The 14255-nt window shown below is 38.7% G+C and overlaps 1 protein-coding gene across 1 annotated transcript in view; it reads right to left on the reverse strand.

Moving 5' to 3' along the window:
• Plxdc2 (plexin domain containing 2) overlaps positions 1-14255 on the reverse strand; it is a 444295-nt gene that overhangs the window by 231984 nt on the left and 198056 nt on the right. Inside the window, exon 2 of the mRNA XM_004668408.2 lies at positions 13894-14105. Coding sequence (XP_004668465.1) covers positions 13894-14105 — 212 coding nt within the window. The remainder of the gene's footprint in view (positions 1-13893; positions 14106-14255) is intronic.

The raw sequence follows: 14255 nt of genomic DNA on the forward strand, positions 1-14255 counted from the left end.
TTCTGTATTTCCAAGAAACCAAATAGGTGAAGAGGTAGGTTTTGTCCTCAGTGGGACATGAGCTGAGATGATTGCAACATGTAACCACAATCAGTATGTTCTTAAACTGCTGGTATATTAACTGGCTCTACTCTGTGCTCCAATGTTCACTTCCCATGTGTCCTCCATCCATGCTCATGAAAGCAAGGAGACATGCTCCTCCCTAGAGAGTAGTCCCACCATGGGCACCTCACACTGCACACTGCTCCAGGACTTGCTGCCTGCTGTGAGTTCCAGCCCACAGCAAGGTGACATTTGAGCCTGTGCTCAAAATATGCAGTCTGGTTACATGCTGAACTATGAAATGATTGATGCAGAATTTCCACGTTTCTAAAAATAAGTTACCTTAGAACCAACTTTCTCCATAGAAGATATGTTCTGAGATCCCCAGTAGATGTCCAATGCCACAGACAATACCTAACCCAAATATGCTATGATTTTTCTTATTTATTCATTGTGCGTATGATGAAGTTTAATTTGTTATTTAAGCAGATGTGATATTGATAACAGTAATAAATTAAAACAATGATAGAAATATACCACAATAAAAATTATATGCATGTGGCTTTTTCCATATATCAGATGGCCAGCACCACTATGCTTATGTTTTACAAGCGACATACGTAAAAGGGATGTACTTTTATGGTTTATCTGAGAACAATGATGCCAACTATGGTACTGATGGGGTTTAGCAAACACAGAATGGGCATGCTGACCAAAGGGAGGGCTACTTGAGTTCTGGAGAAGACAGAAGACAAAATGGTATAAGATTTCATCTACTCAGGTTGGTGTGAAATGTTAAAATATATGAATTGTTTATCCCTACAATATTGCATTTAATATTTTCAGATCATGGCGTACTGCAAGTATTTGAAACCACTGAAAGCAAAACCATGGATTTTGGAGGATAGTTACGGATATATGTATATGTAGTTTCAAGAATACATGATAACCTTTCATATCAAAATAATTATTTTCATAAAAATATAGTTTAAATGCTTGTTGGAAATTAGGCTGGGTAGAAAAAGGTAATACAATAGTTAAAAGTTGAAAATATAAGTTAAAATGATTGGCAGTACCTGAGATTCCTGCACTAGAAGTTTACTGTCAGGGTCACCATTTCAGGCAATAAGAGGATGCAAAGGACTTTTCATGAATGTGGAGGGACTGATAGGGGAGAATCTCTGAGTGATATTCTCATAGTTTATATCAAGAAAGATCCTCCCAGTGATTGAGAAATGTATATTTCTCTACATGTATAGAAAACACAAATATGATTCACACTGACATTTAATTATAGTTCTAGGAATAAATGATATGAGTAACATTCTTAATATTTTTAAATCTTGTATTTGTCAACCTGAGACTATTTTGACGTCATTATTTTAAGCAAACTCACACAGCAAAGTAGCATAGAAAAAACCAGGATCTCTCTGAAGGATAGTTATAGATCTTTGTCCCCCATTTTTGTTTCAGTAGAGAGCTGACATGTCAATCTAAGAATAATCTATATTTGAGCAAGATCCCCTTTTTATTTTATTTATTTATTTATTTTTTTTTTTTTTTTGGTTTTTCGAGGTAGGGTCTCACTCTGGTCCAGGCTGACCTGGAATTAACTCTGTCATCTCAGGGTGGCCTTGAACTCATGGCAATCCTCCTACCTCTGCCTCCCGAGTGCTGGGATTAAAGGCGTGCGCCACCATGCCCGGCTTAAGATCCCCTTTTTAAATCCTCATTGTCATTTTAGAGGATGAGTAGTAATGACAGACATCATCCTGGCTTGCTTTATTATTTCAGTGTGTTTCTTCTTTGCAAAGTACAAGGTTTCATCAATATTCTTAAAAAAAGGTAATGAGTAGAATCTAATTAGAAGGTGAAAATCATGTTTTCTTTCCAATTACCAAAACAGAAGAAAATGAAATAGTTATTGTAAGTTGACATACGATCTTTGGTAATACATGGTTCAAGAAACGAGGCCAATTCCTAGCCCACAATAGATGGGCATAATCAAGGTGGGAACAAGTCTCCCTCTCAGATCAGCACTAAGTGTTCAGAATCCAGAGAGCACCAGAATGCAGGTGAAATGCTTTGTCACAGTGGTTCATTCAATTAATGACTGAAATATGAATAGTTTTTAAACTCATGGTCACCAGTAGCCTTGTACCTGCAGAAGAGCTCATGGCCCAGTGCCACAACATCCACCTTCATTTACTCTCCTTTCCTCTGCTAGACATGGACACTCTCAATCAGACCCAGTGGCAGTGTTTGAGGAGCATCAATGGGTCTTTTCTTTTTCCTATTTAAGATCTCCCAGTGGCTTCCAAGCACTTTCTTCAAAAGTCACAAACAACTTCACATAATACACAAAAGTTTACATATTTGCTACTGCTTATGTGTACAAACCTTTACAAGTAGCTTGTTCCTTAGTCACTCTCCATGATTTGTTCCAGTGATAACCTGCCTTTACACTAAATCTGATTCTGCAAAATCAGGGTACCCACTGTTTGTTAATTAACCTATTTCTACTCCTTTCCAACTGAATGTCCACACATGCTTCCTCTCTTATCACTTGTGGAAGCCAATATGATGACTGCATGAACATGTGAAATTTAAATATGCTTTGAAGGCAAATATACAGCTTCTTAAGGATTAATCTTAACATTCCCTTCACCCAGCTTCCTGAAGCCATAGCCAAGTACTGAAATTTAGACAAGTAGAAGATCTTTTTAAATAGAAATACTGTATTAAAAATCATCTCGGTCAGGTTTTCACACCCATAATAAAAACAGTAACAACAATTTGAGATCAGTCTTTTCAGAAAATGGTCACAAGTTTCCATTATCACATCCTTTTTGGAGTCATCAAACCATACTCTTATCACACACTTTAATAAAATATGAGGGCTTATAACTACTTCATATTTACATGTGTTATTCATATTGTTTTGATTACTTTAGGGTAACCCAGGCTCAAAAAGACAGATACTGAATGTTGTCTTTAGTGTAGAAATCCTACCTTTTAATTATATATGTGTATATAGGATATGAAACTAGAAAGTGCCCCACAGGATTGGTAAAAAGGGGTGGTATAGTAGCAAGGAAAAGATAATAGAATGCATGTACTGCAAAAATGAAGAGGTTCCTACAGGGGGATAAAAGGGTCTCAGTTGGAGAACACAGGAGGAGGTGGGAGAACAGTATGGGGAAAATATCAATGAAAAAAAAAGTATGATGTCATGATGGAAACTATAACTGCATGTTAAATAAAAAAGCCAAAGAAATAAAAAACATAAATTTTATAAGTGAGATAACTTGCCTTTTTCTTCATACAATCATCAAAGTAATTGTATTATCATTTATGTTAATTTTTGCCAGTGACTTTATTCACTGAAGCTGGATAGTTGAAGATTGAAAATTGTGCTATAAGCCAAACAAGTAACCCTGTGTGGAGCAATTAACCATTGCTTATCATAAAAGAAACATACTGTCCAATTTGATGAAATAAGATGCATATACACCTGGCTATAGGTGCCACGCAGAACAACTGCTCAGCCATCTCTACAGCCCAAGATCAAAAGAAATTAACAACATGGCACTTCTGGCCAAGATGGCGACTGCCTAGCCGTGCTGCAGATCCCAGGGAAAGAAAGACAAGACATTAAGGGTTCACTGAGTCTTTTAGGGGAGAGCAATCTCCAATAGATTGCCAGTGGGAGGGCACAGAGGGTGGGGGGGGACAGGGAATCACTGATTCTCTTGTGTGTGGGTAGCCCACACCAACCCCCAAGTAGCCACCATATCCACATTACCACCATGCACTGATGGATCCCAGTGTGTGGAAGCTTAGACTGCTCAGCCCACTCGACCACTTACTGCTCTGGCAGCTGCAGGTTCAGTGAGCCAGGCAAAAACAGAGAATTACTGATTCCCTCACAGGCGGGTAGCCCACCCCTCCCTCCAAGTAGCTACCATATCCATGGCACCCCACCCACCGATCAATCCCTGCATGTGGAAGCTTAGATGGATCTGTCCACTCACTCATTTACTGCTTCTGCGCTGCACGTTCAGCAAGTCCAGGCCCACAGCAACTGCCACACAAGGTCAGACTGTGTCTGTCGCTTGCACCAGCTCAGGAGCCATCCCCTACCTGTCTGCCACCAGGCCATACACCATTGTCCTGTGGCGAGGGAGCACAGACTGCTTCCATGTCCCAGTGTTCCCATGCCAGAGTTTGGGCTGCTTTAGTTCTTGGTGGCTCAGTGTACCACCTAACTCAAATGTAGGTAGGTTTGGTGCATTACTGCTTGAGAAATCAGTCAAATTTGGCACCCCAGCCAGGCAGTAGATCAGGTGGCTTTGGCAAGTGAGAGCCAAAGCCCAGGCTGCTTGGCAACTGCCTTAGGCTGCCTCAGATTCCCATTGTCCTTCACCCCAGGCTGATCCACCCACCTATGTGCCCATACACTGTGATGGGAAGACCACTACACAAAAGAAATAACATGAAAAATCAAATGCAAGAAAATCCAGTTAGATCACACAGTAATACAATGAACATCTCTAATCAAAACATAGAAGAGGGGGCTGGAGAGATGGCTTAGCGGTTAAGCGCTTGCCTGTGAAGCCTAAGGACCCCAGTTTGAGGCTCGATTCCCCAGGACCCATGTTAGCCAGATGCACAAGGGGGTGCACACATCTGGAATTTGTCTGCAGTGGCTGAAAGCCCTGACACGCCCATTCTCTCTCTCTGCCTCGTTCTCTGTCTGTCGCTCTCAAATAAATAAATAAAAATAAACCAAAAAAAAAAAAAAACAAAAAACAGAAGAGTCATTAGGATCTGAACACCAAAATGAAGCTATGAGCAATGCAAACCTTGACAAACCTACTGGTAGAACTTGCAGAAAAGCAACGAAGGACTGATAAATTGTGTGGATGCTACCATCACCTAGTAGATAAGGAAATGGAAGGAGTTAAAAGAGAGTTAAGAGTTTTGATGGAGGAGAGAAAAAATAAAATAAAATAAAACAAAACAAAACAAAAACAAAAAAAAGACCTCAAAAATCAGCTGGCCATGCTAAATGAAGACATAAAAAAATGCAAGGATGAATTCCAAGAATCATCATGAAAATAAGAAAATGATGTGAAAAGGGAGCTTGACAGAGAGATGGAAATTATACATAGAAAAGTAGTAGAAAATACAAACCTAATTGAACAAGTCCAAAACTCTCTAGAACCTCTCATGAATAGAGTCAGCCATGTGGAGGATAGAAACTGTGATCAGGAAGACAAGATGGAAGGAACAGTTCGAGAGTTCAAAAATTTCAGAAAGTTCAAAAGTTTCTGTGAACAAAATATGAGGGAACAGTGGGATACACTTAAACGACCTAATATCAGGATCATTGTAATACCAGAAGGAGAAGAAATTCAGACCAAAGGCATGAAGAGTTTATTTAACAAAATAATTGAAGAAAACTCACTAGTCTCTTAAAAGAAAGGACCATCAAAATACAAGAAGCCAACAGAACTCCAAACAGACTAGACCAAAGGAGAAACTTTCCAAGACATATTGTCATTAATACTCTAAACATTGACACCAAAGAGAAAATGCTGAAAGCAGCTAGGGAAAAACAACATACCAATTTCAAAGATCAGAATTAATTCAGACTTCTCAATGGAAACCCTGAAAGCTAGAAAGGCCTGGAATGACACACTAAAATCTTTAAGAACCTATGTCTTCCAACCCAAACTACTCTACCCAGCAAAAGTATCCCTCATAATAGATGGTGAAAGAAAAAAATTTTCCATGACAAAATTCAGCTTTACAATTATATGAACACAAAACCAAACCTACAGAGAGTATTTCAGGAAATTTTCCACAGAGAAGAAACAAATAATCAACCGCAAATGCCTATAAGAAGCAGATCACAATAACCAAACTCAGAGTAGGTACAAAAAACTTCAAAGTTCATGGAAACATCAAACCACATATACCATCACAATATGGCAGGGATCAAATCAAAATGCATAGTCATTACCCTAAATATTAATGGCCTTAATTCACTCATCAAGAGACACAAGCTAACAGGATGGATCAAAATATTAGACCCCTCAATATGTTGTCTTCAAGAAACCCACCTCACCACTAAAGACAGACACCTCCTCAGGGGGAAAAGGTGGAAAACAATATTCCAAGCAAATGGGAATAAGAAACAAGCAGGCCTAGCTATATTAATATCAGATAAAATAGACTCCAAGCCAAAATAATCAAAAAAGACAAAGAAGGCCACTTCCTACTTATCAAGGGAATGATCCAACAAGAGGATATTACAATCATAAATCTGTATGCACCAAACACAGGGGCACCACAGTTCATAAAACAAAACCTACTTGACAATAAAACAGAAATAACCACCAACACCATTATAGCTGGGGACTTCAATATACCATTATCAGTAATAGACAGATCATCCAAACAGAAACTCAACAAGGAAGTAAGAGAGCTCAACAAAACCATAGATAACTTAGACATAATGGACATCTACAGAACTTTCCATCCCAAATTCACAGACTACACATTCTTCTCAGCAGCCCACGGAGCATTCTCTAAAATATACCATATACTGGGTCACAAAGACTGTCTCCACATATATAAGAAGATTGACATAATTCCGTGCATGATACCAGATCACAATGCTATATTGCTAGGAATCAACAACAAAAGACCCACCAAGAATCCCAACGGCACCTGCAAACTGAACAGCACACTTTTAAACAATGAATGGATAGTGGATGAAATTTCAAAATTTCTAGAATTGAATGACAATGAGAACACATCATACAAAAACTTATGGGACACAATGAAGGCGGTCCTCAGGGGAAAATTCATGGCACTAAATGCCTTCATAAAAAAAACAGAAAGATCCCAAATCAGTAACCTAAGTATCCACCTAAAAGCACTGGAAAAGCAAGAAAAATCCAAACGAAAGAGCTCCAGAATGAAAGAAATATTTAAAATCAGAGCAGAAAATAATGAATTGGAAACCAAGGAAACAATTAAGACAATTGATAAAACAAAGAGCTGGTTCTTTGAAAAACTAAACAAGATTGACAAACCCCTGGCCAAATTGATCAAGGAAAAATAAAAGAGAGAAGCTTCAAATTAACAAAATTCAAAATGAAAAAGGAGAGATCACAACAGACATAAATGAAACTGGGAGAATCATCAGGACTTATTTCAAAAACCTCTACTCCACATAACTGGATAATGTGGAGGAGATGGATAAATTCCTGGATGCATATCATCTATCAAAGCTAAACTCAGAGCAGATTAATCTCCTCAATGAACCCATCACACTCATGGAGATTGAAAAAGTAGTAAACAAAACCTCTCCCCAAAAAGAAGACTCATGGAAATTGAAAAAGTAATAAAACCCTCCCCCAACAGAAGAGTCCAGGAACAGAAGGCTTTTCAGCTTAATTCTGTCAAACCTTCATGGAGGAACTCAAGCCAATCTTCCTCAAACTGTGCCACACAATTGGAGAACAGGGAAAGCTACCCAACTCCTTCTATGAAGCTAATAACACCCTAATTCCAAAGCAAGGCAGAGATGGCACAAGAAAAGAAAACTACTGGCCTATTTCCCTGATGAAATTATATGCAAAGATCCTGAACAACATCCTCACAAACCGAATCCAACAATACATCAAAAGCATAATCCACCTTGACCAAGTGGGATTCATCCCAGGAACACAGGGGTGTTCAACATACGGAAATCTATCATAAACAAGGTTAAACATAAAAACCACATGATCATTTCAATAGATGCAGAAAAGGCCTTTGACAAGATGCATTATCACTTCATGATGAAAATTTTGGAGAGAATTGGCATGGTTGGTTCATATCTTAACATAACAAAGGCAATATTCAAAGCTCCTAAGGCCCAAAAAATACTTAATGGAGAGTGACTGGAGGAATTCCCATTAAGATCAGGAACAAAACAGGGTTGTCCACTCTCACCTCTGCTTTTCAATAGAGTACTGGAAGTCCTAACTAAGGGATAAGACAGGAGAAGGAAATACAGGGATAATTTGGAAAGGAAGAAGTTAAGTTAGCTCTATTCTCTGATGACCTGACTGCATATGTAAGAGACCGAGTGACTCCATCCCAAAACTCCTGAAGGTGATTAACTCCTATAGCAAAGTAGCAGGATACAAAATCAATGCACAAAAATCAGTAGCCTTTCTATATGCAAATGACAAAGATACAAAGAAAGAAATAAGGGACATGGTCCCATTTTCAATAACAACAACAACAACAACAACAACAAAAATACCTTGTAATAATGTTAACCAAGGAAGAAAAAGATCTATTCAACAAAAACATAAAAACTCTTAAAAAAGAAATGGAGGAGGACTTGAGAAAATAGGAATACCTCCTATGCTCCTGGATAGGCAGAATTAACATTGTGAAGATGGAAATCCTACCAAAGGCAATATATAGATTTAATTCAATTCCAATTAAAATTCCTACAGCATTCTTCAGAGATAGAAAAAATGATCTCAAATGTCATATGGACAGGCAGAAGGCTTCACATATCCAAACATATTCTCAGTAAAAGAAATACCTCTGGAGGCATCACCATAGCTGATCTAAAGCTACATTACAAAGCCATAATAATAAAAACACCATGATACTGGAATAAAAACAGTATAGACCAATGGAATAGACTTGAGGACCTGGACTTTGGGTCCAGCAACTACAGCTACTTGATATTCAACAAAGGCCCTAACAATATAGGCTGGAAAAAAGACAACCTCTTTAACAAATGGTGCTGGACAAACTGGATAACCATGTGAAGGAAACTGAAACTTGACCCACATGTTTCACCATGCACTACACTCAAGTCCAAATGGATCAAAGACCTCAATATCAGACCAGAAACTCAACTGTAAGAAAATTTAGGAAGTACTTTTCATGATATAGGAATGGAAAAAGACTTCCTGAAAAAAAAAAAAAAAAAACAGTAGCTCACTATCTTAAAAAGTCACTCAATTTTTTGATAATCATGGAAAATGCTAATAAAAATTAAAAAAAAAATTTAAAAAGTCACTCAACCAATGGGATCACATGAAGCTGAAGAGATTCTTTACAGACAAGCATGCAATAAGCAAAGCCAATAGATTACACACAGAATGGGAGAAAATATTTGCGGGTTATCCAACTGACAGAGGCCTAATCTCTAGAATCCACAAAGAACTCAAAAATCTAAACAGTAAGAAGTCAAACACCCCACTCACAAAATGGGGCAAAGAGCTGAACAGGCAGTTCAGAGAGGAAGAAATGGCAAACAAAGAAAATGTTCATCATCCATAACTATTAGGGAAATGCAAATTAAAACAACTATGATATTCCACCTTACCCCACTAAGGATAGCAAACATCAAAAAATCAAATGAAAAAAATTCTGGCAAGGATGTGGAGAATTAGGAACACTCATCCACTATTGGTGGGAATGCAAGCTGGAACAACCACTTTGGAAAGCAATCTGGAGACTCCTGAAAAAGCTGACTGTAGAGATACCAACAGACCCAGTTATTCTTTTACTGGGTATCTACCCTAAAACCTTCAAACCACAGGCCAGAGAGATTTGCTCAACCATGTTTGTAGCAGCTCAATTTGTAATAGCTAAGAGCTGGGAACAACCAAGATGTCCATCACTAGACAAATGGATAACTAAGATGTAGTATATCTACACAATTCTATACAGCACTAGAAAAAATGACACAATGAAATTTGAGGAAAAATGGCTGAACCTGGAACAGATCATCCTCAGTGAATTTACAGAATCACAGAAAAAAATCACCACATAGTCTCACTCATCTATAGCACCTAACCTGAATCTACCCAAGATAGGTTACATATCCAGCAAGCATCTTGTGGACTAAACAATAGGATGGGTTGGGAGGGAGGGGAGGGCAATGGAGGGGTGGGAAACACAAATCTGTACCCAAATGGCAATGGTACCATAAATTCTACTTCCTAAAAGGCAGACCAAATGGCTGAACCTTCACTAGACCCTTAGAGGGAACACAGGAACCACAAGACACTGGAGAGGGTATGATGAACACTAACCTTAATCTTCAACAGCTTTCCTCTCTCCCTCTCTCCCTCTCTCCCTCTCTCTCCCTCCCTCTCTCTCTCTCTCTCTCCCCTCTTTCCTTTCTACCTCTTGTATATTAGTTATCTTTTTCTTCCTTTTCTTAGTGGGCACTGACCTGTAACTCCCAGCATGTGGCTATCATCCACAATGAGCTTTGGATCAGAGACACCTACAAGGTTTTCTAAAAGAAAGACAGATTTCTGTCCAAGTACCTGATGACCCACCAAAGGTTAGTGGTAAGACCCTACTGCTGAAGACACCTTATGTGGTCAACACGTAAAATGAAATGGCATGACTGGAAGCTGGAAGAGAGTCAGTCCCCAGACAGTCAGTGTGTCTAGTGCCAGAAGATTCTACATAGGTGACTGGGGGGAAAATGACCAATACCTGTCCAAGCAACTCATGGTCTAACCTACTTAGCAGCAAATAACCTGCTGTGATGCCCACACAAATGCAATGGTGGCACACAGCCATGGTGGGGAACCAACTGCTTTTGATTTGGCTAACTAATCCACTCAGTGGAATGGGACCCATAGCTGGAGCGGGGAAACAGGTCAGAACCATATCCAAACATAAGCGTGATCTAGCTTGTTACCCTCAAAGTGTATTCCATGTCCTGGCATTAGCTGTACCACCTGGGACATGGTTAAAAGGCAAAGAATTGAGACCTCAAAAATTCCTAACTCCCCTGTGATTCATTAGGATATTCAAGTATCAAGGTACTGGCTTACTTCACAGTCTCTGTCTCTGTTTGTATATGAAACAATATTTAAACAATTCTTAAGCCTTGTTTTTAAATCCTTCCTTCTTTGGGTGATCCAGGGGGGTGATAATTCTAGGCAAAAAAAATTACATTTTCTCTCTATTTCATATATGGATCTGTTGTCTCAAGAGTCATTAGGAGAGCTCTGAATATTGTGTCTGATTGGAATGTTTAATCCACATCATTGGGTTGGTGTGTCACACACAAATCTAAGACTATCTTTTGTAAGAAAAGAACTGTTATATGCCAACACTTTTCAACAGGAACAGGCTGTTGAAAGGGAGCTGTATGAAACATTTGCTATTCTCATCATTCTCATTCTTGTTACAAGACCTCCATTTTGAGAAAGGGGAGGGCAGATATACTCCAGGTGGAGACATAGGTCCTGCCCTATCTTGTTAGTCTTATATTTTTAGGGTTATGGATTTGACTAAAATTTGCTCAAACAAGGAGGAATCTTGAAGGGAGCCCAACCTTCACAAAATCCACACAATTACATTCCTAAAACAATTACAACAAGTAGCAGAATTCCTAGTTGTTCCCTCAAACCACATGTTTGGTTACTAGCTAAGAAGCAGAACTGGACAGGATATGTCCTATAAACAGAGGACATCCAAAAAAATAAGACTTAGCAATCAGCATTCAGATCAACAGTGACAAAGGCCAGCAGGCGGGCCCTGTGCATTCTCTGGGAAATGCACTGGACTGCAGAACATCTTTATGTTTTTATAAAAAGTGACATCTAGACAAAAAATATAATGGAAAGAAGTTTTAACAGAATGCTAAGTGTCACAGAGATTCTATTATTCCCAAAACTAAGTTAATTGAATAAAAGTTTTTAGTTATTTCACAGTGAATTTTTGCATAATTAGTATACATGCTCTTGTCTTTGTTTATTTTTTTCGTCTTATTTTAGTAAAACTTAAATACAGTCTGAATAAGACAAGAAAAATATGGTTTTATCTGACTTGAATATGACTTTAACACCTACCAAAGAGCCAGGGTTTCAACACAAAATATTTTGCTTCCTGACACTGACTCTGAAAGCATCATAGGAGGAATGTTCACAGAGGTCTTTACTGCTCACATTAAGAAATAACCTGCATATTTTTTTAAATAATAAGAGAGGCCTTATCATAATTTCTAATCCAAGAATAATCATTCTATAGGCATTGGTTTCTTCCCTTTTCTTTATTTTTAAGACATTTAGGCAACAGTGTTTCTTCTAAGGGAGAAGCAACAGTGTTCTCCAACACTATTTTAAGTGTGAGGATAAGGTAGAATTTCCAGGAACATGTGAGATGCAATTGATGCCTGATGCCTCACCTGCTGAGGTTAGGAAGTCTGGTAGAGGCACCTGGGGAAATTTATACTGACTGTGGCCATGGAGACAGGGTTCAGCAATGGCCGAGCTTCTTACATCTACATAATTACAGTGGTGTACAATTTTTTTAAAGATGTCTCCCATGAGGATAATGTAACGAAATGATAACTTGATGCTATTTGAAGGACTATGTAGTATCTGCTTCATGAGTTATTTTCCTAAATAATTAGTAAGTCAGAGATTGTGATGTAGTATAAAGAGGAATGCTTGGTTCTTCAAAAAGTATTAAGCCCATCTTCTTTAAGAGAGTAGAAAGTGCAGGCAGGTTGAAAACAGCAGATAATAGACCATGTAGTATAAAATAAGTCTGTTCCTCAACTTTACAGCCACCAAGCTCACCCAACAGAACACAGCTGTCCACAGTCAGCTTGGAATGGTAGGTGTAAGAGTAACTGAGAGCTGCATGTTTGTTTTGATTTCAGCTCAGGACCAACAATAAAAATGCAAATGGGTTTCCCATCTCTTCACCTAAGATACTCTTTCAAGTTATCCCAGGAGTTTCCCAGGCATATAGCTTACTGTAAGAGAACACGTGAAGTTTTCTTCTTTTGCCCTAAGCACATTTCCAGTCATTTCCTTTCCGCTGAGTCTCTGGTAAAGATAAGAGATGGGGCACAACTCCCTTTCTATAGCAAAATAAATGCATAATTTCTGTTTGTTCTCTACTTGGGTGGCCTTTGCTTTATTCCCTCAGTATTTACTTGTTTATTTTTGTTACATTTATTGTACAATCAAGATCATATTTTACAATTTGTGATGTTAATAGCTGTGGAAATATAAGAAATACAACATCACCAAGTCTATGTCAAGTGTGTTCTTTCAAAAGTCATAGTTCCCCATTGTCACCTGTCACCCTCCAACCATCCTCTTCCCTTTTCTTCATGGCTCCAACCACAAAAGAGAAGGATTTAAAGCCATAGAGTCATCAATCACCCCAGTATCCTCAGGATTGTCTCTTTCATAGCATTCAATATCTTATACTCCAGGAAACTACCTCAAATATGGACAAAATGAGACAGCTGATTAACCCTGAAAGAATCTTTAACACACTGTGCTGGTAAATCATCAACCACTGCAGATGCAAGGTGGAATGTTCTTGTTTCCTCCCATAAGCAGTTTATGAGACAGGTGAACTCTTCCCAGTCTGCTAAATCTCTGGCTAGATGCTCATTTAAATGCTCTTTGTCAGCTCCCCCATCTCCAGTCCCAAGCAGGACTGGCTGACTGTGTTCTTCTGCATGCCACACTACTAGGTATCTTTATATATGTCACATGGTTTAGGGGTGATTGGAAAGTATTCCTGCAGAACCTGTACTGCCTGGTCCCTTCTCTGTCAGCACCACTATACCCAGACTGTGTTTCTTTCATAAGGCAATGGAAAGTGCAAGACGAAATGGCTTAGCTATTATACTTATGAATCAATTGAGCAATTATTTAAATAAAAATCCAAAAGATTTAGAATTGAGATGAAGAGATTCCTTTTAAAGCAGCTTGGAATTTGCAAAGAAGTCTATTCATTGATTGATATCAATTCCCCAGATTATTTTCCTACCTCAATCTGGGTGGTGTTGTCTTGCCCATCATCCAGCAGCAGGTCTGTGAAGCCTCTGGGCTCTGGAGAGTCTTGGCCCATGCTGGCTCGGTTTGTGTCCACTGCCTTGAGAAGGTCCAAGTTCCTTTTCCACCTGTGGCTATAGGCATTTGAGTCCACTTCTACCCACTCTTCTGTGTGAGGGAAGGCTTGTGTAACTTCATACTTCCAGTCTGAAAGGGAAAAAAATATGCAACTTCTAGGTATGACTCACTCAACATAATACCTACCAGAATGACTAGTCATAAGAATGGGAAGCTAACTTTCCAGTGAAATTTGTGCTGCTATGAACATCTCTGAGTATTATGGCTTGAATGCAAAGT

The sequence above is a fragment of the Jaculus jaculus genome, chromosome 15 (genome assembly GCF_020740685.1).
Source record: "Jaculus jaculus isolate mJacJac1 chromosome 15, mJacJac1.mat.Y.cur, whole genome shotgun sequence".
NCBI classification, from domain to species: Eukaryota; Metazoa; Chordata; class Mammalia; order Rodentia; family Dipodidae; genus Jaculus; species Jaculus jaculus.